Source organism: Neolamprologus brichardi, chromosome 1 (assembly GCF_056152115.1).
Source record: "Neolamprologus brichardi isolate AB-2024 chromosome 1, ASM5615211v1, whole genome shotgun sequence".
NCBI lineage: Eukaryota > Metazoa > Chordata > Actinopteri > Cichliformes > Cichlidae > Neolamprologus > Neolamprologus brichardi.
Window position 1 is genome coordinate 13,351,325 of NC_142104.1, and position 24,096 is coordinate 13,375,420.

The window sequence follows — 24,096 nt, forward strand, 5'->3', positions numbered from 1 at the left end:
TCAAAGCAGTCTGGCCATTGTCCTTTCTATGGGATATATTGTTCAGGTAAACTGTGTTTTCTTGCCAGTTTTTATATGTTTCTTTGACAAGTAAGCATCCTAAATCCTACATTTGATGTAAGTTTAGTGAATAAAATTACACCATAGTTAAACTGTAGCTTATAGACCGTGACTGGGTCCAGTTTCACCTGAGATAAGTGAAAAACACAACACCATGTGCAATTGATTCCTGTCCCAAAGTCACTATGAGTATGTTAATGGAAAGACTCACAAGTGTACTCCCTGTTGTCATTTGTTGCATAAACCCAGAGGAACAACTTTTAAAACAGTTGGAGGTAACTAACAAACCTTCACCTCCTTGTAATATTATTGTTCAGTTCAAAAGTGGGTGGAAATATCTTGTCTGGATTTTTGGTTTAAAACCAGCTGGAAGCACCACATTTTTGCTAATCCTTTTGTTTAGAATAAGCTTTAGGTGCTGACGGAACATATTTTATAAATGCAACCTGTTGAGGGGTATCTTATCAAAGCTGCAGATGAGTGCAAACTATTTTGCTTAGATTTCTAACCCCTATTCCTCTGATAATGTCTCATATTTGAGTAGGCGGGGCTCAGTTGATCCCTGACATGACACATCAAATGACTCGATTATGAAAGAAAGTTGACAACTATAGTCATGATATTGCTTATCTCCAACTGGAGTTTTAGGTTTTGTCGGGCCACATAACACAAATACTAGCTATGTTGCACTTGTTTCATAGTACACCTTGATCGACAAGGATATTTTTTTTTTCAGAAGAAAAGTAACCTTTAATCAAGTGCCAAAATGCTAAGAATACTAAAAACTCACATGAACTAAAACAGGCAATCTGACAAAGGCAATAAGGGCTGGAGGACACTGTGGAAACAGGTGGTGAACAAAACACAGCTGAACACATAGCACAGGTGAAAACAATCAGGAAAGACTCATAGCAGGGAGTAATTCTAAAATCAGACACAGCTGAAAAATAGCCTTAATAGTGAAATGAGAAACACCCCAACACAATGTGACTGGGACATGAATCCTGAAATAAGACAGTAATAAAGACATGGAGAAATAATAACAGGGGCTGAACACACAATTAAGAACCTCAAAGTAGTAAATGAAGCTACAGTAGATACAAAATGAGGAATTGCAAGCTAATACTAGAATAGAAACCAAAAAACAAAACACAAATACTACAAGAACAATAACAACAAAAGAAAAAATAGTCCATCACTGAAAACATGAACCAAAACACAGGATTGCACAGTAACGACTTTTCACTAGGAAAATCAAGAATGCACACAAAAAATCCTCCAAGAAATCAAAGACTCTGCTATATCACAAGAAAACAAGCATAATAAAGAAATCAAAACATGGATCTAAAACTTCAAACAGCTGGGTAATAAAACTGAATGTTAAAGTGGACATGAAACACTACATATTTAAAGGCTAATTTACACTATTGAGCCCTGCTGTCAAAAACCGATAGATTTAAATCTGTCTGTGAAGCTGCATTTAAGAAATAAGAGCTTAAAGTTAAAGTTTTTAAAACATGTTTAACACCATCTTGTGCCAGTACAGAACGTGACATCACCTTGTTGGTTGGTTTACATTGGTAAATAGGTTTACATTAGTTTATATTAGCTCACTAGTGACAGAATTGATAACTCAGTGGAAAACAAAGGGGCTAAATAATGTCAGAGAGAGTAGGGTTCCAGTGTAAATTAGCCTTTATACATATAGTGTTTTATGTTCCCTTTAAGTATATTTACTTCTAATCAAATACAGTCAGACCATGGCATGGCATATTATCAGACCCCAACACAGTCAACTTTAATGAAAAGGTGGTTGTTAATTTCAGATAAGTCTGTCTGTCAACCAAAGGTGCACAAAGAGTTTCTTTTTTGCTCTTTCATGATTTTGTACCCGGGTTGGTGGTGAAATGTTTAGACTTTATCATATTTGCAGAAAGAAAAAAATTTCTATAAGCCAGTCTCAGGCTTGCATCACATTAGTTTGAGAGCTTGAGAATGCAAGACACTAAAAGCAATTAAAAAAATCATTAGTATGCTAATTTGGACATGAAGTAGCCATGTTCAAATGCTCTCAAATGACCATAAATGAGTGTGTCTGAAAGGTGCTACACATTATTTACCCTTAACACTGGGGAATGCTGGCAGTTCACGATACCTACACACTTGATAATCTCACTTATATTAGAAAATTATAATGAGCTTATAAAATACAAAATAACATACTAAACATATTGCATTACACCTGAACTCTAGGCAGTTTGCTAGATGGTTTAATGCAAAGAGCTGTCTCGATATATTTTTGGCACATAAGCCCAATGGGAACTAGACCCCTAACCCTGCAGTGTTAGCACCAAATTAAACTCATTGAGCTACTGCACAGAAGCACTATATATCACTTAAGTGGAACATTTTTACTTTTAAGAATGTAGCCTTTGGTACTCACTGTCCCAGATATTTGACAGCAATGTGAATCACAGTGTGAATGTTGAGTTCAATTCTTTAACTGGGGATGACGTTTTAACCTGGCTATCGATCACTTAAAAATAAACTTGTGAGGCAAGGTAAAGCTTGCAATGTCAGATCTAAGGCTAGGATTTGTGTATGCCAGAATGCACAGTATCCACCAAACTAACTACGAGTAAACACAACATGGAGATCCACATCTTCTTTCTCATACATTTTCCAGACAGTTGTCTGAATATGGGTCACGTGTTCTATACTTAAACCCTAACAAACACACTCAGATGCAGTGAGGAACTGAGTTCCCAGCTGGTAGTGAGTTGGATCAAGTTGCAGTTGAAGAAGCTATTGTATTGCTATTGTACCCTCACCAATGGTAACAAGCTCTGGGTAGGGACTGAAAGAGTGAGGTTGAAGCCTGGAAGCCTAGAGCAGACCCAGGATTTGCTGGAGAGATTATATCTCTTGGCTGGCTCATGAATGACTCAGTGGCTCCCTGGAACAGGTGGGCAGAGTGAGGGAAATCTGGGTTTAGACTGCTGCCCCAATGATCTGAACCCGGATAAGGAGTAGAAAATGGATGGCTGGATCAACACCCAGTGTAATATCACAGTAAAGCGGCAAAAATATATAAATAATAATAACAATAATAAAGATCTTGTGATCTCTTTTAAATTACTGATGTGGCAACAGATGCTATTATATAACATTTCAAACACTTTAACTTATATAACATAGCTGATTTCAGAATTGTTATATATATAAAGGTATTATAAGGTTTCATCCCTAATCCATACATATTGCTGAAAGAAAACATGGATCGTAACACACAAAATGCAGTAGATACACACAGATAAAGGAACATGTCATGGGTTAGGGTTAGGTTACAGAAAGAAGATAAAAACAGACTCCTTAAATATCAATGATCTTTACCTCACAGATCAAAATGATGCATCCTTAACGTTTTATCATAATAGTCATTTTCTAGCTAATCAGACCAAAACTGTGAAGCCAGATTTCAACTTCAGCCACAGACAAAATAATCCCTAAAGACCCCATCTAATGTTGGACTGAAAATGTTAATGTAGAGCCAGCAGCAATTTTAGATTTATTAAATAACATTAGAGCGATCCAAGTAATACCCACTAATGGGAGACATTCTCTCTAAAAAAAGCAGCATCCCACTGCACAGATTCTAGTGTGCAGCAGAGGTTTTGTTTTTATAATAAAGAATCAACTGTTTATTAGAAATGGGTAGCTGTCGAGACCACTAGGGGGACGTAAGGAAGATGGCAGCATAAGGTTGCAGCTCCCGGTCAAAACTCGAAAGAGAACCAGAATTCGAATATTTCCACCGCTAAACCGTGTAATAAATGCCATGGAAGGTGGAAGAAGGTCAAAAAGACAAGGAAACATTAAGGATTTTGTGAAACAAGTGGAGCTGGCAAGAGGAGGCAACGCAGACATGTCCGAGAACAGCGTGCAAGGCGAGCAGATGGAAGGAGATGTAGCTAGCCACCCTCACGCAGACTTCCAGGACATCACTAAGGAAATTCACTCACTTAAAGCAGAGTTTAAAACTGAGTTTGCCACGTTTAAGAAAGACATCACACAAGAAATGAAGGACGAATTCGACAGCTTCAAGAAAGACATTAATATAAAGCTGGCAGAAACTGCGAATGAGCTAGCTAGCCATGAGACCAGACTCGAAGAAGCTGAGAAAAGACTGGAAGAGATGGAAAGGTGGAATTTGGCCGCAAACGACGCTCTAATCCAGTCGCTTCAGCAACAACGGAATATTCAGATGAAACTGGCTGACTTGGAAGGCCGCAGCCGACGGAACAACATTCGCATTTTTGGCCTAAAAGAGGGCTCTAAAGGAAACTCTGTGCTGCAGTGTGTGGAAGACTTGTTGAGAGCTGAGCTTTCGCTCCCGCCGGATTCTGCTCTAAATATTCAGCGAGCGCACAGAGCTCTGGTGCCAAAACCCGGACCAGAAAAACCTCCGCGATCGGTGGTGGTTAATTTTCTTCAGTTCTCAACCAAGGAGATGGTGCTGAAGGCAGCGTGGAAGAAAAAAGTTGTACATCAGGATAAGCAGCTTTTCTTTGATCATGACTACGCTGCCGACGTGGTTCAAAAGAGGAAGGAATATGCTGGAATTAAGAAAGCCTTAAAAGAGAGAGGAATTTGTTTCCAGACACCTCTGACCAGAATCAGGATCCACTGGGAGAGCGGCATTAGGACATACAACACCGGCCGGGCGGCGGCGGAGGAGCTAAGGAGGAGAGGAATACAGGTGCAGGTGCCGCAGCGGAGCGGGGAAAGCGCGATGCTGGAGGAGCGACTGCAAAACGCATTAGGATGGCAGCAATCTAACACCGAGAACTTATAAGTGAGGATACAAACATTTGAATCCGGTGGAAATGATTGAACAGTAGAATTCAGAAACTAAAGGTTCATTACTCTGTTGCTTTTTAAGGCAAGGTAGACCGGAAAGTGGTAGGGTTTTTTTTCTTTCTTTTTTTAAGGAACCTAGGTTGGATCTCACAGGGGCCCCTAATCTGAAAGGGATATACCCCACAAACCACAGGGACACTGTGGGTAAGAAATACGTATTTTCAGTTTCTCTTAAGTTTCTTGTTATCTTGTTCCAAGTCCTTAGAGTTAGTGTGGGATGCTATGATAGTGATAAGCCAAAAATAAAACAAAACTTAACAGTGAAAAGATGAGGAATATAACGCTGGTGTCAATGAATGTCAATGGGATGAATAACCCAATTAAAAGAAGTAAAGTGATACTTAAAATGAGAAAGCTTAATGCCAATGTAATATATCTACAGGAAACACATCTGTCGCAGGAAGAGCATGATAAATTAAAGAAATTTGGGTACAGAAATTCTTACTATAGTACTTGCAAGAAAAGTCATAAAAGGGGGGTAGCAATACTTATTAAAAATTCAGTTAATTTTGAATGTTCTAAAGAAATTCGGGACAGTGAGGGGAGATACATTATTGTAAGAAGAAATAGGTAGCTGTCAGCATTGGCTGCAAAAATATAGAAATAAACAAGTAACCCCAAAACAACATAATTTTGACTTTTGACCCAGACCAAAGTTCACATAATACCCATGGGCTGAATTTGGCGCTGTGTTTCATTGTGGAATATACAGTACATAGTATATTTACTACCAGTGCAAACTGATCACAGATTTTTCAGTAACGAACACTATCAAGAAATACTTTTTAAATTACTTTTCTCAGGATACATTTTCATCAAGACCATGCAAAGTTTTTGGATTAAAACAAACTGACTTGGTCACCTTTAAAGTACTTCCTCTAACTATCAAATCAAATTCAGCCTTGGAAAATCGGAGTGAAAGTAAAAAAAAATAATTTAAAAAAGCTATAAACTATATATCAAAGTAAGGCCCTTCAATAACAGTGGGAAAAAATTTACCACTCCTTCATAGAAAGAGAATGGATAAGAAAAGCAGACTGTACGAAACTAACAAAAAACAACTACACGATGGATTTCCCGCAGAGGCTAGGCTGCCCTGATGTAGAAAACACAAACAGCCAAGGGAAATCACAAAAATGCACAATCAGAAATATATATTGCAAGTGTAAGAAGATATATTCAGTTATTGTGAAGATCTAAGAGGGGGGAGACACTGTATAGCCCTTTCTGTAACTTTATTTAACTTTTTGTTTTCCCCAAGAAGTCCCACTCACTATATCTTGAGAAAGTGAATTCTATGGTATATACCATCACTACAGAAAAAGCAACCAAGAGTAATAACAAGCTGTGGGAGGAGTACAGAGTGGCACAGAGACACAGGGAAAGTAAGAAAGGGAGGAACACATGGAGAGAGATATGAAAGAGATGATGAGCAAAGGAAGAAAGTTTGTGTGAGCTTACTCCACTGTGTGACTCAGACAGTGGTGTGGTGGGCCCATGATTCACCCTGTGGCTTCAACCTTAATCTGACTGAAAGGTCAAAGTTTCCTTTAAACTGCCTGTTTCTGCTTCACTCTGTCTCTCTCTGTGTAGACCACAGTTCAGTTATTGACTGGTAAAAGTGTGTGCATGCAACCAGTATTAAAAAAGTACTATACCTGTATGCTTTCCCTTACTACACCAGCAGGGCTCCTGCCAATTTCTATTTCTTCAGCCCAAACCCCATCACCCTGAACCATAGAGCACATATTGTGATAGAAGAATTTCAGCAGGGATCAACTGACCACCTAGCCTACTACTTATGTGTGAAAATATGTGTGTGTGTGTGTGTGTGTGTGTGTGGGGGGGGGGGGGGGGGGGGGGGGGGGGGGTATCATTGTTAAAAATACAGATTCAGAAGTTCAACTATTCATCTCTTCACACCCACAACTATTGGCAAAGTGATAACTGCCAAAGTTGTTAAAGGACTCATGCGGATTTAGAAACTCATGGTTTCTCACTCCATTGACTTACACAGTAACTGCTGAGTCTGCCACAGGATTTGTCATTTTCTCTGGAAAGTATTCTGAAGAGGAGGTTTAATGTTAATCACTCGGATTTAGTTGTAACATTCTGCTTAAAATCAAAATGAACACAACATATAGATACCACGCAAGTAAAAGTAGTAGTACAGTAATGCACCATGTTGGATGGACGCAGAGAAGCTTTGTTAGGTTAAATCAAGACTGGCAGACATTAATTTATATTTAAGCCAGCGATGTTAATTCGATTCCCTGAATTCCACCTTTATACTAGCTTTCTACTGTCTAGGAGTAGGAAACCATCCATAATAGTTCATGTTGTATTGACAAATTGAAATATTAAATCCATAAAGAGGAATGACTTACAGAGCAGTACCACAGCTCAGCTGATCACAGCCCGTACACAAACTCTACTGGAGCTCACAATATAAATGGTTGGTTTTCTCTGTTTGTGTTCAACGTGACAGATGTTCAAGCTGAGTATGTTATGTAAAATGACAATTTAAGTTGAAATAAAGTTTGCATTCTTTTGTATTATAGTTATTTTATTATGGTATTAATATGAGATGAGTTGAGGGTAGCTGGGCAAAGAGATAGATGTCTGGTAGAAATGTACTTTTGCCACTTCTGAAGTACAGTAACTTCCACTTACCTCAATAGCATGCGATATATTAAAATGGAATTAATGGAGATGGTGAGTGATTGGACATCGATAAGGGATTAACAGTAGCAAGAGAAACAACAAAGAGAAGCAATATTCCCCTGCCAATGGATCAGTATCATGATCCTCATCCCTGCTGTAACAACATGGCCATCCACATAAACATCATCAGCGTAATTACGGACATCACTATATGATCATCATGATTAACTCAACACTTGCTGTTTTCCACTTACCTTGGTGTATCCTAAAGAGAGAAATAGGTCCAGGTATCCTTTGATCTGATCTAAACAAAAATACTTTTCACAGATTCTATCTACATATCACCAGTTGGGTTTCTGAACCAAGTCCATCCCATCAGTAGAGGCTACGCAAAGTTAAACCCCGCCTGCTCACTGCCCCACTGTCTCGGTGGTTAGGGTGCCAGATCACTGGTGTGCAGTTTGATTTGAGTGACCCAGTTGTGGTGGAGGTCTGAGAAGGAAAGGAGGTTGTTTGCACTAATGGCTGATTGGTGGATGGGGTGTTGCTGTGTGGAGAGTATTAGGATAATTAAGTGGCAGTTAATTAATGTAAAGATTGCAAAGATTAATGTGCTCCCCTTGTGGAAGTGGGAACGAGAAGACTGGCAGCAGAAAGGAATAGCCCATGCTTCACATGTATTTGACAAAGGAAAAACTATATAAGGGATCAATTAACACAACCGCAAAGAGATTATGATAGAAAAAGCCTTTTATTTTAACTAGAATATTGTATATGTGCGGTCACTCCATTTGAAAAAAAACTTTTTAAGTTTCCATCTGCCATTTACTTTCTGGCCACTTTATTATTGTTCATCTCACTCTCACACTATACCTGCAAGTGCGTACATGTTCCTGCATGCATCAGTGCATGTTTATTTATGTAAATTAAAAAATTGTGCGTGTGCTGTCTATAAATAAGTAACAAGCAAGGGGTTGTGTTTGCATGTGTGAGCACTTCTTGCATGCCTCCATGAAACTAACATTAAATCTACATTTGGGTAAATGACCTACAACCAGACACTGCTGTGTTTGGTTTAGCCTCACAGCTGAGTGGAGAAAGACACCAGCAGATTTACTGCGTATGTACACATCCACCCATGCACGCATGCAGATGTGTGCTTGCACACACACACAAACACACACACGGACAAAACCAAAGCGCATAAATACATTGTTCCATCATTCACTGGTGCAGTTTATGGAGGAAGGCAGGAAGTGTGCAGGAAGCAAGAGGAAGAAAAAACAAGGAGGGTAAGAACATAAAAGATGGGGGAATAAGAGGAGAAAGAAGAAGATGTGACAAATAAAAGGTAAGAGTGAATATGAAGAGCAGTGTTTGGTCACTCCATTTTAAAAACATCTTAAAGCTGTTTCAAAACAGCTGAGACACGGAGGATAAGATCAATTTTATGACTGAGAGATGGTGAGAGGGACAGCTAAATCTCTTGTTTGCACCCTGTACAGGCAACAACATGTTCTACCCTCTAGTCCAGTGGTCCCCAACCCCCGGGCCTCGGACCGGTACCGGTCCGTGAGTCGTTTGATACCGGGCCGTGAGAGTTGACGCTCAGGTCTGAAATGTATGGTTTTCAGGGTTTTTATTGGTTTTCAGCGTTATTTTGTTATTGTTTTTATCGTTAACTCGGTTTTCCTGGGTCTTTTCACATGTGTTATAAATAAATCTTCGACATCCGCGACACCTTAAAGGCCGGTCCGTGAAAATATTGTCGGGCATAAACCGGTCCATGGCGCAAAAAAGGTTGGGGGCCGCTGCTCTAGTCCAATAACCGGTCTCTTGGAGCCATCCAAATTGAAAAGCACAAGTGCATCTAATGCACATGGCTCTCTACTCTCATTTCCCTTCACAAATTCCATTCCACCTTTTTAATGCCTTCATTTGTCTTTTGGCTTCTCTTTCCATCTGTCTCATTCTTTTCCATCTTCTTGTTATTCTTCGTCCTTCCTTTCTTCCCCAATATTTCAGCGGAAATTTGGCCACCATAATAATAGAATCTATTTGACTGCAATCACTCACCACTACCTCAGCTTTCCTTGTTCATTTTTACCAAGAAAGGTCAAGTACTCTTTAGGTAACTATGATCTGACCTGCAAACCCAATAGGCAGGATCCAGGTCAGTGTTCTCACACTATGTGCACTCTTTCTTTCTCAGACACTGCAAAGGCAGTGGCAAACAAGATAAGAAGTGTCACTGTGTTTCCTTTTTCCACAGTTTCGTTCTTCCTGGTGGGACTACAAATCTAAGACCCTTCTGGTTCTTATGCACCATTTCTTTAGAAAAAAACCCAGACATTAAAACCCCAGAATAAGACATTTGCAATGTCTCTTATTCATTTTTTGACATGACCTATTTGAACCTGTCTTTTGTGTTTACCACCAGCTGCAATCTTGTAAGCTGTTTAGAGCTACAAAATCCAAATTTTGGCAACACTAAGTATTGCTGATTCTGGCCAAGTAAGCAGCAGTCATAATGATAACTAAAATTCATTTAAGATTATGTGTTTGATTTTTTTTTTCTTTTAATATCTATGATCATAGCAATCCCTCTGCACTATATTGGCACTATAGTTAATTATCTATTATAAAAACATTTTTAGTGGGTGTCAGTTCATTTAGTTACTCAGGAGACACTTTTACATTAGATAGAAAAACTTATCTGCCTGAAATATCAGCCCAGTCTTGTATCTGAAGTGCATAAGGGGTCACTGAATACATTGGTATATATAAAACTAATGTGAATCATACACTGTGCCAAGCTGCAGTAACTTTTAGTATCTGTTCTAAGAAGAATATGATCTACTTCCAAGTTCTGATGGAAAATGGCTCAGCTTCATACGAACCAACCACACTGTGTCATTTAATTTGCTAGCCATCCATGCATTTATATACATAAAATATAGTTGGGGGGGGGTTCTTCCTCTTTCCAACTGACCTCCATGCAGGACCTTTAAGGATTTTTCATATCACGTAACAGTAAACCTAAATGGTTGTTTCTTCCCTGCTTCTCTCTCTTCCTTCCTTCCTCTTTCGAACCCCCTTTCTCTCTCCTCTCCCATCCATCTTCACCTCCACTTTCATATATCTCTCTTCCTTTTTCCCCCCCAGTAGCCTGGGCTAATTGTTACATCGTTCTAGCACTAAAGTTGCCCTGTGTAGGAAGCTTGGCTGATTGCCGCTGGGTCTAACGCAGCATGGGGGAAGGGGAATTGAACAAGCATTGGCCGTCAGAGCTGGTTAGCTTCACAGAGCTCCTGTCACAACTACACTCACAATGCAACCTGTTTACTACCCAAGCCCCCTGCAATTACCAGCTCCCCAGCAGGGGCCAAGCTAGCGCCTGGGGAGAACTAACACTATCAGCTGAAAGGGGGACTGAACAAGGAGGGAGGAGGGAGAGCCCCATTACGAGGCTGAGCCAGTGTTGTGGGTAAGCGACAAATTCTACAGGGACAAGCATGGTGCGAATATGTATGTGTGTGTGTGTCTGTAGATGTGTGTATTTGTGTGAGTGCACAGGTGAAATAATTTGGGAATTTGCACTGAAGGAGGCAGACATAATGCCCTGCAAACCAAGAAGGAAAAAAAAGAGATGAACTAAGCAAAAGAAAGGCAGGTAATGGATGCGTTACATTATAGGGTCTTCTCTTAAGATCAGCCTCTTTCTATTAGTCTATAAACCCACCATCAAAATGATTAAATCAATGAAGAAAGATACTAGTTATGCAGTAAGAAGCCATAACAAATGGATAAGGATTTTAAGATGCCAGGAAAGAATAAAAGTGGATAACAGTATTGATGTGTTGAGTATGTAGTTGCATTTCAATCAACCTGTCACCATGACCTGGCCCTTGACTCACTGGGACAGTGGGGCAGTGAAACAGGCAGCAGCACGGGACCCCTACAACACAATGCTGCATCTAAACAGTCAATGTTGGGCAATTTGGGGGGGGGGGGGGGGTAGTCTCAGGTTTTCTTTTAAAGAAAACAAAATTCATAAATATTTCTGAAATCATCAATAATATTTTTTTCTGAGTATCAGTGAGTAAATGATATCAACCTTTTTTGTGAGGTAATGTTGCAGTGCTGTTAACCTTAACATTTAAGGAGGCACAACAAAGTGTTTCCAGAAGCTGATACTAACTTTGGCTGCATGAGATAATATTTCAAAAGCATTTTTTTTCATAAAAATAGATGATGGAACATGGACCGAAGTCACATTTAAGTGGCCTTGGATCATGTTATTGTGCTCTTATCTCAACAAACATGTTAAGTGAATTTTATCAATTACTGTGGATGCACAAATAGCATGCAGTCCTGGCATTACATGGCTTTTCACAGTTGTTTTCTTTCTCCAGTTCAAGAATACATTTATTTTTATTTGACTGCAACAGATCTTAAAAATGTTGTACAGTGTTTCAGGTGGAGTGGACACTCTCAAAAATGTCTGTTACCTGCTTAAGCCTTGAAGCAGAACTGAAGTTAAATTTGAAGCAGAATTTTGCACCTTTGCCTAGTACCTTTTTTCAAGATACAGTATAATAAGTCCCATTGTAAAACTGAAGTCTGCAAGGACAGGTCAAAGAAGGTCTGAAAAGGAGAGGTCATCTCTGAATGATAAGCTGGTTGGCATTTGTGGCTGGCATTGGCAAGTTAGAGGATATTTAAAAAAGATCAAGAAACTTTAAGGGCATCTTAGACTAAGCAGCCAATAATGTGATTTTTTTCCCTCTCTTACCCTGTTTGAGTTCATGACATTTGTTAGTTGAGAAACATTGTGTTAGGGAGCCCGTACTGCCTGGACTAACTGTTATTAAACTCTTGATATGTGCCACAAACTTCACATTTCCCCAAGAGTATCTGACAAAAAACGCCTTTTCCCCTTCCTACCTTATTTACCTTTATTGGTGGAGTAAACTGTCCACTGTTGTCCCAGTGTGTCCTCTATAACCCAAGCCTATGGCTAATATCTCAATTAAATAATGTGTTGCGCTTTGTTATCTACAGTATTCCAATGCTACAGGTCTGCTTGATCTATCACCCCTCCCCCTAATCCGACTTCATCCACCCACCTATAATTCATCAGATACTCTTGGAAGCCATTCCCACCTGAAATCTCATCATCCATCCAATCAGTCTTTCATCTTTCCTCTTGCAATCTTTCCATCTCTCCCCATCTTGATCTTTTCTAACGGTGGGAATAGCTGTAGTGAAAGTCAGCTGTGGTCTTGAAGTGGAAGGAGCTTTTTTTTTTTCTTTTTCTCCCTGCCCACTTACACTGCACATCTACACGGATGGACTTGATGGCAGCCACCCCCACCCCGTTGTCAGCCTTGCAGTAGTAGCGACCTCCCTGCACCCTCTGGATGCCCTCAATGCGTAGTGTCTCATTGTAGATGGATGTTTCCTGGAACTTGTCTGACGCACTGCCTGCTGTCTTCGTCCACCGTACCTGAAGAGAGTGGGGGAAGGGTGGAGATGTTAAGAAGACGAAAGTGCTGTCGAAGGCAGTGAGTTATGTTAAAGGACAGAATCAGTCAAGTGTAACAGAAAGATGTTGAGAAGGCAACAGAGCAAAGTTCTTCAAAAATGCACTTCTTTAAAAACATGGAAAACAAAAATGTAAACAAAAAAGCAGAAAAAGTCTCTGCGCCCAAAATTCTTGTGCAAGTACACATCTTATAAAAACACCAATAAAATAATAGCACGCAGTGGTGACACTAACAAACACTGGCAAAGCACAACAAGATAGTGTTCTTATCTGTCGATAGACAATTTGTAATGTTCACTAAATGCTAGCAACCCACTGAAGTAATAGTGCATTGCAAGTTTTAAGTGTGTACGACCCTCAGAAGGAAAAAAGACTGCATCACTGTCAGTAAATGAAGTTAATGTAAATATCTGTCTGATAGGTCAAACACTCATTTATCAGCATGATTTCTTTTAAAACAGTGATCTGAAAGTCCTTTCAAATTTTCTGTGGCACTTAAGTTATTCAAGGTTGGGGTTTTTGGTGTGTGTGTGTGGGGGGTGGGGGGGGGGGGCACAAGCATGCTGAAAGAGTAGTTGGATGAATATCCTACCTAATTAATCATTTAAGACAGTCTTTATTTAGAAGTGTAAGTGACCTGCAGAAATGCCAAGTCTGTATAAAGACAATTCCTTAATTTACTGTGTAGGTCATTTAATTGCATATATAGCAAATTAACATTATACATAATTTTCTTTCACTGAGATAAAATCTGCCTTCTCCATAGAGAGGAAGTTAACAGCACTAAGCTGTGTACTCATGGTGTCTGTGATACTCAGACCATTAAGAGTTTTGACAAATTCTATATGGCTTTTCCACGCTTCAATTATCCTATCAAGCCATGGGAGCACCGCACGGCCGACAGCTACATGACACTTTCACTTGAATAATCAAACCCACAAACATTCGTGCACACACACAGATGCATAAAAGCCTGCAAACTCATCAGCACTGGAATGGCTTGCTCTTGCGTATGTATCTGCATAACTATGTGTATACAGTCCATTAATCCCTATTAACCCTACTGTCTGTTATCAACCTCAGCAAGACTATCAACCATGTCCTGTTAAGGAGGTCAGAGAGGATAATAGGCAAAAGTCACTGATATAGAGCGATTGTCTGTATGTGTCCATGCAAACGTTTGTATGTGGAAGTGTGCATTACCGTTTTCATGCACTCTAGTCTGCTTGTGTTCCTGGATCTGTACATCATATCTGGTTACCAATTCACTCCCACATATATGTGTGTGTCTGTGTCTGTCTGTGTGTTGATTAGAAAACAGGTTATATGGATTAGCAGATTATCAGTGCCTGTGTAAATGCTCTCTGTCTGTTTATTCAGCTCTGTTTGTGGGAGGGATTTGGAGGAGACAGACTGCCATTGATCAACCGGCCAAGGTGAGCAATGAAGCGAACCCTGTCTGTCCACGGTTTAGTGGCTCTAGTTTGGATGAGGGCACGTGTTTGTGTGTGGGTGTCTTTTGTGGACCTTTTTGAGACACACAAAGGGAGAGAGTGAAAGTGAGCATGAAGTGTGCATTTGCGTATCATTTTATACGCAAGGATTAAAAGATGAGTCAAAATCTTACAAATTGTGAACACTTTGTTTGCTGAAGTTTTGTAGAAGTAGCATTTTAGAGTTATTCATAGGTTTTAAGTTCAGGACCATTAGGCTCAAGTTTACTAGAATCTTAACGACAAGATTATGTACTAAGAATTTAAACTTAGGGAGAAATATACTACATCTCAGTTAAAGGCAGTTGTGTGCTTGATGATGGGTGTATACATGATGAAATTGTGCATGTAAAAATGAGGCTGAAAATGAAATCTTGATCATGTATTGCACTCAAAATATTGAATAAAGTCTGTGGGGATGGATGCAACATTTGAGCTTTCCACAATATCCCTGCTAAGAATAATGTAAAATAAGGAGATCGCAGGGTAAAGAGAGACAAAACATGTAAGGAAGGAGTTTTACTTGGATAGAAATAGTAGGTATGTGTGAGAGAAAAATAAGGTCTGCATGTGTAAGTGAGATATCGGGGTTTTTTCCCCAGCCTGCGAGAGTAAGAAAAAGAATAAGAGGGAATGATATATGCTGTATTGCTGGCAGCTGTATGATGGGAAGAGAAAAAGTGCATCACACTGGGAGTTGCTCCACCAGGGTGGCAGATGAAGCAAAATAGAAGGAGGTGATACTGTGAATAAAGGAGATATTGTGCGCAATGCAGATGACAAACCAGGCGGCAGAAAAGCCTTTATCTGCCTGCGACACCAGCAGCTTAAAACTATCACCTGCACTCTCTTTCTCTGACCTCCTTCACCCTCCCGCTACACCCCTCTCTTTTCTTTTTCCTTCAATAGCCAGTGCCTTTTTTCCCCTACTACAGTCCTGACAGATTGGTCTGGATATCTCTCTTAGTCCCTCATCTTATCCCTGTCTGGGCACTTTGCTCGATACCTTTCTTTTATTTCTTTACAAAGTACAGGAAAGCCAAACACTCATATGTCATCAGATTTTGTGTCTACATACACCTCCATTTACACACATGAAAGACACATATTTCCCCAGACTTACTCCCCCATGCACATGCTGGGAGATGAAGACACATTTGTTGAGTCAGAGACTTATAATATTAGCTCTTACATTCGGTTAGAAGTGTAATGTGAAGGGAAGTTTTGGTGTCCCATTGGATTGAGCCTGACATGAAAAGCATCAGTTTTGTTCACTTTTTCTGTATTCAGGTGGTGATCTGTGTGCTGTCTGGGGCACAGATGTTTCAACAGGAGCATAGAAACAGCGCCAAGGAAAGAAGAACAACCTTTTCAGAATATTTCAGGTGAAGGTTTAGGGGCCACTGGGTGTTTGTAAGGAAGGTGGGCGGGTTGGCCATTAGGCATTCTTTGAATGTGGTCATAGAATGCACTAAAATACTGGTCAGACGTAAATAAGCTAGTAAATTTTCCATTAGTGGCCAAGTGCAATGTGTTATTCGTCTATAGTATTTTCATCTTAGAGCATTTATTTCCAAACAATGCATTACACTTTCCACACCATTAAAACCATTAAGACTGATAACTTATCCATTTAATCATATGATATGTCTAACATAATTTTGAGTTAATATTGTTTAGTGAAACACTCTTTTAACTTTGCCTTAAAGGTGAACTCTTTGTACCTTCAGCAGCAGTCGTCTCCAGCCGTGTGCATACTGCAGCAACAATGTTTTCGATAAGTTGTTTTGGAAAGTATCATGGACGCTTCGTATTTATTTGATTCAAATAAACAAACGTGGTTGTCAGTGTCAAACATATTGCGACCCAACTAGCAAGTTAACATTTTCTGAGCAGCTCAAAGCTTCACCAGCCACAGTAAATATGCTGTGATCCATAATACAGTTGGAAATTTGAACAATACCAGGTCCAAGTGGATTAGAAACACACACCTTGCTAAAACTACTGAAATCCAATACAAGGGCCCCGATAAAACGCAGTTTTTGAAGCTTATAATCCTCAGTACGCTTAATATAGAGCATTTAATGTTCAACATCATTCCAAAATGTCCAGACAGTTGAATAAATAGCTCTTTCTCACAGTGACAACAAAACTAAACATTATAAGCTTTGAGTAAAGGAGGGATTTATTATAGAGCTGTTGTATTGGATTTTAATGGATTTACTGTACCTGTACTGGCAAAAGATACAGCCTACAAATTCTGGAAAAGGAAAAGAGAGAACGACAGCAGGCACTAATTATGCATGATGAATATGGATCTGAAACATTGATGGCATGCTTAGGAAGAAATGAGACAGATACAGGGAGAAGAGAAGAGAAGAGGAGAAGAGAAGAGAACTGTCAAAATTCTCTAAATTTGTTTTCGACTGTGTGTCTCTATGTGTGTGGTTGCCTTATTATCTCCTTTCTTTCTCAGCCCATCTCTGTTTAATTCTGTCCCTCTATGATTCTGGCATTTTTCCTTCACATTTTTACTTTACATGTCGACACGACACAAACATGTTCCTCCCTCTCTGCATAGTACCATAAGGTTCTCACTTCACTCCTCAAACTGACACATCAGAGAGAATCAGCAGGAGCTAGCAGATATGGTCCAGTGCCTGTAAGACACCATTGCACTGTTGTTCAAACTGGAAACTGACAGAACAACACAACAATACATCAGAGGCCTTAATACTGACATTTAGCTAGAAAAAAGATTGTTGAGATGTTTCTACCATATTCCTATCTATACTAACCTGCAACATTCAGCTCACAGGCCACAAATAATGAAAATAAAACACAAGCAAACAAAATTTCTTCACCAGATGGTTGAATAAATTAGATGTTGTTCCCAAATTGGACAGGTCACTCCTGTGGACATCTGCTGTGCTCCACACCTAAAGTCAATAACGTTTGCAGTTGCTAATATAGTGTAATTTAACTACATTGCCTTCTTTGATTCAAAGAAGTCAAATTGCACACTTAATAGAGAGATTTACCTTTAAAACAAGGACATGCACAACCACTCAGTAAAACAAAGTGAAAATTAAACCCTTCCATGTTTGACATCACTGTAAGCAAAGCTTAGCTTGCAAGGCTTTCCCACCTCTATACAACTGCTTCCCGTGGCGCTACAGAAGTCGAATCCTTTATATTCCCTCTCAGTAACTCGCAGAGAGCCTGCTAGGCTTGCCTTCCACAATTTTCCTAACTCTCTTCTTGATGTAGCACCAGCGGAGTTGACGATACAGTGCTTTATCCGTCCAACTGGCTCACTTACCGTGAATGGGCTTAAGATGGTAATCCTGTTATCGGGGAATACTACTTGGCACGGATGCAGACCCACACTCACACACAGGCACTAAGGCATACATGAATGCACGCACAAGCACGGAATATGCAACATCTGAGGGGAAGTGTGGGAAAGAAAGGGTGAAAATAAATAGAATATCAGTAAAATTATGATGAAAAAAGGCATAGTCCAGGTTGACAGCAGCAGCTTGAACTGATAAACACTGAAGTAATTATCCCAGCTCTGGTTTATGAACAATGGCTTTATTGAATAACTAAAAGTGACAAGGTGTGGATGACATGCAGCATAAGTCAAAACATCTACTGCATAGAAATATCTCTTTTAATTATCTGTCACAGCAGAGCAGAGGTGGATGGAGAGTATTTGCAGGAGAATTGGAATACGTGGGTTTCTAAAAGAGTTAGCAGCAACGGCAAGTAATAGATATAAGTTAAAGAACGTAGTTTGCCTACGTGCATCACAATCTGGTCTACTGCTTATTATTCCATTAACTCCTTTACTTTGTGATGATGAGCTTAAGGCCTTTTTCTTTCCTTTTACCCCTCAATAGAATAAACATATTTGTTTAGAGTGGTTCCCGGTTTTCTCCGTGTATCACTCCATTAAAAAAAACACAAAAAATGACTCTGTTTGTATGGAACATCAGCCATGCCTCTGTGCAAGGATCACAGAGAAAAAGTTCAATAAAACTGACTCATTGATATTGAACACATCATCCTTCTCTCTAACCTTGTCATACAATATGGATGCCTTTATCACTCTTTTTGCCTCTGTAATATGAAACTAAGGCTGTGATAACATTACAGGAATCAGAAGAATCATCAGCATTTACAAAAAAGTCATAATCTTGAAAATAATAAAAATAAATGCATGTGTTAACAAAGTCATTTACATTTGTCTGCATAGCATACAGATGTCAAAACACTTAACATCAACACTTTCTTAGTTTCAAAACATGTGTGATTTATGAATATTCAGTTAATGTGCCTTCTTGAGGGCAAGTAAAAAGAACTGCACCATTTACATTTCTGGAAGTGTCTCAATAGTTTGCTCAACATTTGCTTGACCATCAGATGGTTTAAGTCAGAAGAAAACAAACAGGGGCAGACCGCATCAGCAGATATGCCGTAACAGCCGTCAGCTGCAGTGTCAGCTGCTACCTAACACACTCTGCTCATGTTGGATGTGTTAGCTGTAATGAGTAATGGCTAATTATTACAAGCACGGCATAGGATGGAGAAATTTGAGCATAGCCATCTTTTTTTTTTTTTTTGAGTATGTCCTGATCAGATGATGTCAGGCTGCTGAGAAATGAGAAACTGAAGAAGGCTTACACACAAGGGAAGAGAAAGAATCTTATGGATTACTTTGCCCTACGATATCAATTAAAGCACAGATCAACCAATAAAGTCAGAACATCCACGGTTTTGACCTGTGCTCTAGCTCTAGCTTTCAACAAAGCTATCTCAATTTTTTCCCCACAAAGAGCTCAAATCGTTTAAGTGGGAAACAAATGCAACACCTGTGCTACGAACCAAGACCCGTATCCCACGCGTGCAAACATCTTAATCAGGAAATCACTGGATGCATGCACAGCATTCATAATGATGTTCCAAATGCCACAGCAAACTGCTTCTGTTCTGAAAGTGCCTGAAAAAACTAGAATAAAACAATCTTAAAATGTAATATTACTTTATATATACTTTATAAATAAAACATACACCATCAAACAAGCACACATACCTGTCTCTCACTGTCTAGTCTCTAGTCAATACAGACTTTGCTTTTTTCCTGTGGTTTCATTTTAGTTTGTAAGAACAGACGTTTAGACCTTAACTTTATTATTTTTAGTCTCAGAGAGGGTTTCATCTACAAAGCACAGTGTGTGTTACCACGGCAGCAGACACTCCAGAGACACTCAAACATACAGAAAAGGTATGGAAGAGTCCAATACAGAGGTCTTCATCCAGGCACATCAGCAGCACAAGTATTTTGTTTTGAGATGTAATTTGATGCGGTGTTTGTGTTCTCTCTCAACGTCTCAAGCAGTCAAGGACAGTGACCCTTGCACTCACAGAGAAGCTGTTTGGCTGAACAAGAGTGAAGTGATATGTAGACATGACACAAAAGCTACACTTTAAAGAGGCATCCCTATGTGACAGACTTGATTAGCCAAGTAGATATATCCTAATCTATTCAAACACATCTTCATGAAGCCAAAAGGCAATGTAACACACAAATGCCATAAATGTATACGACGCAAGGAAAAAGTAGAAAATTACAATGTATGTACAATAGCCCACAATCCTTTGTTCAGATATAATATCAATTAAACACAGTGAAAAAGAGAAATTATGGGCATTGATTTAAAAACAAAAAGTTGGAGAAAGCTTTGGGTTGTTGAATTCACTTGTTTGTTGTTTAGTTTCAAATCAAAGAAGTCTGAATAGCCCATAACAGCAGATCTAAAAGTAAGCTTGGCCTCAAAGCATCCGCTCGTCTATAAACTAACAGTAGTGCTTCAAAATTGCTTCTTTAACAAACAATAAGTCATTCCAATATAAGCTGATGAAACTGGACAGTTTCACACTGTTCTTTATTTAGTAATAATACGACATAAACATGGAAGCATGTTTTGCAAATTCATTTTAAAAAAGGGAGTTTTCTCATTCCAACATCCTAAAGCAAGCAAGACAAACCTGCCAAAAAGATGGAAATATAAGGCATGAGAGCCTTGAAGATTGCTAAACTGGATTCATTAGATTCGTTAGTTTTAATAAATCAATAAACTTTAAATAATAGTTTACGGTGCTGGAGTGTCTTTAGGAAAAGATATGACTATTCTTTATTGGCCCAGCCAAAGGTCAATTTTAAATGCTTAAAAAAGTTTGTGAACACAATTGAAAGCATGTTCACAAACAACTTGAGTGGAACTACCATGAAAAATAACAGTTGTTAAAAAAAGTCTAATTGTACTTGTTTAAAATAAATGAGGCACACATTTCATTCAGTGGATGTGAACGCTTCTAAATACTTAAGCCTGTAGACAGCATAACAACAGAATGACCTTCCAAAATACAAAATGGATCGCAACCAATGCCTTTTTATGGAGCATGTGAAATACAAGATCTGAAGCAGATGTTCTGCCTCATCTTGTGATTTATTGTCATCTGCTGTTGAGTTTGGAATACACTCAAGTAGTCCCGTCTACAAGCGTAAACATAATAAGCACAATTTCCCACCTCATCGTCACGCCTCGATTCTCTTTCTCCTTTATTAGTGGTCAGCATGTCCTCTGCACCGTGCAGCACTTATCATTGCGATTCATCTATCTTGTTAGAGTTTGTTTTCTTATCTCTGCTCAAGATGTATTTTGTTTGTTCTTGGTTTTCCGTTGGTATTCACATTCATAATCTTGATGACAGACATGTTTTTGTGTATTCAACCACATGTCTAAAAGTGAAACTACCTGGGTGGTGTGTATGCTGAAACATATTTTTTTTCTTACGGTTTCCAAGAGATCATAAAAGTAAGTCAAAGATTGCTTGTCTTTTTTGCTGGCTTTGTCATGCAGAGATTATTTACACATGTTACCAATTTGTTATGCAATTTTTTGATGCTTCAAGTTAATCACGATCGTGTTTTATCTCCTTCATCAAGTCCTTAAAATTTTCATGTCCCTTCATCATATCTTTGTTTTTTTTTACTGCAATAAAAAAAGGAGAGAGTTGATTGTTTTTAGTTCCAGGTCCATTTCTTCTTCTTCCTCCCCTAACCTGTCTTTTTCAGACTTCTTCTCTCCATCTTTCTTGTCTTTTCTTGCTCTCATCTTCCTCTTCATTCTTCCTCTCCATCCACTTAGGGGTCAAGCAGTGACCTTGTTTGTGTCTAGGTCGTGTTCTTGCTGAGTGCCTGTGCAGCCTCGTGCTGCCACCTGATCAGCCTTGCTTTCAGCCTCACTATCGATCGCATTCCACTCACCCCTCAAGGGCAGAAATCCAAAACCATATTCCAGACCGCAGCCCTCATCTTCTTCCCTCCATTCCTTCCTCTTTCCCACTTCTTTTTTCTCTGCCTCTCCACTTTTCTCATCTATAATTCTCTCTCTACCTTTTCCTCGTATAGAATTCATCACGCACGCACACACCCATGCAAGTCTCAAGGTTGCAATGACCAGAAGACCCATGAATAAATAATAAGGAGGTAGGAATCACTTTCAGAAAAACCATTTACTCTCCTATTGTGTTTTTGAAGAAGCTGTGCGAGTGTGTGTGAGAGCTCTATGTGTGTGTAACAAGAAAAGCTTTGTGAGCGAGACTACAGTGCTTTGTTAACTAAAAGCCCCACTGTCTCAGGAGTTAACTTGAGTGATGCTACGAGCACCTTGTAGGTGACCTCTAACACTGATTTTTTTTCCCCCTTGTGTAGATACTTTGATTTCTTTTTCCTTCTTTCTTTAAAGAGTCTTACAATATTTGTGGGTATAACCAATGGGGTTGGCAGAAGGGCAGCGTAGCAGAAAGGCAACGTGTCACCTTGTCTTGAAAAACTCTTTTAAATTCTTTTAAAATTGTCTAAGGTCATTTTTGCCATGAAACAAAACAAAGAGGTGAGTATGGGCCTGCTGCTTTGTTTTCTGCGAACACAATATGCATACAGTTTGACTTTTCCCAAAGTAAGATGGTCCGTGAGCTAAACTGTTTTTGACTTGATATATGCTTTGTTGCAGTTGGTCTGAAGTATAGAGACAATAGAAATGAGAGTGAGAGCTTAAAATGAACAGAAAAAGAGGCAGTGTGGAATAGGGAATTTAAAGAGTTATAAGCAGGGACAGGATGAAGAAAAAATAAGCGTGGAAGACAGAAGGATAAGACAAGGACGAAAGAAGAGTAAAGGGAAGAAATGACTTGTAGTGAGTGATAAAAAGGAGAAAGCAGAGACTGAGACAATATGAAGGAGAAGGCAGCAACAAAAAGAGGAAAACAGACATAGACAAAGAAAGACGTAGACAGAGAAAGAAATGATTAGATTTTTCTCTCCTCTGTATGGATCAGGGTGAGCGCTCCCATTTCAATCCAATCTAGCCAAGGCAAAAGTAAACAATCAGTCTTGATAAAGGATTGGATAAATCCTCAATCAGTCTCATTTTCAGTAAAGAAGCTATTTATTGGGCTGGCCTCACATGGCTAAATTGGATCCTCCTTCTTCTGAGGAAGCTGAAGTGAGAGAGAAAAAGCGAAGAAAGTGAATCATCTCGCTCCGAGGAGGCACAGATGAAAGTTTTTGCGAATAAAATGGTCCTTGCATTAAAAAATAATACACAGTATAAAAGTCTTTACTGGTAATACATGTAGACTGAAAATGTAGGAAAAGCCACTGCCAATCAGAACTCATACATCATATTCCTGTGATCTTAAATCGACTCATCAAAATGTGGGACAAGTAACTCCTTCACAAAGCCAGAAACCAGAGACAGGCAGAACACTCTGAACTGGTATGAAACAACTCGTGATTAATAAAATATAAAGCCCTAATGTTTTTAAAGAGTCAGTGTGGTCTGCTATGGAGTGGGTGTGTTTATTAATAAATGCATTAAAATGTTGTCAGCATAAATTTGTAAGTCTATTGTTTCTCTGAAGGGTGAAAACAGAGAGCATTATGAGGACATTCGTGTTAGAATAGAGTACAGCCATAAATAATAACAAAGCTGCCAGAACACTTGGAACATCTTGCCTGTCTGCCAACACCTAGAGGCCAATACAAACTTCCCAGTTAGGATGGGGAGTGGGGGAAGGACGCAGTTCACTGCAGTAGCTGTCATATCTCTTTTTCTTCTTCATGAGGTGAACATTCAACAGAATAAAGCGACCAGCTCCAAAATAAGATGAAAACAGTTCTACTCCTATGGAAAACAAACAGAAATGATCCAACAGAAAAGAAATAAGATTATTTCTGTAATATTTTTTATGTATTACACTATGAGCTACCCGCAAAGTGGCACTTTTACTTTGTTATCAAGTCGTGCATATACAACATAAAGCATTACCTATACATAT

The 24,096-nt window shown here is 39.2% G+C and overlaps 1 protein-coding gene across 3 annotated transcripts in view; it reads right to left on the minus strand.

The window, feature by feature from the left end:
- Positions 1–24,096, minus strand: part of mdga1 (MAM domain containing glycosylphosphatidylinositol anchor 1) — a 194,215-nt gene that overhangs the window by 100,272 nt on the left and 69,847 nt on the right. For all 3 annotated transcript variants that reach the window (XM_006779891.2, XM_006779890.2, XM_035904770.2), the window contains exon 4: positions 12,979–13,153. In XM_006779891.2, the coding sequence (XP_006779954.1) occupies positions 12,979–13,153 (175 nt within the window). The remainder of the gene's footprint in view (positions 1–12,978; positions 13,154–24,096) is intronic.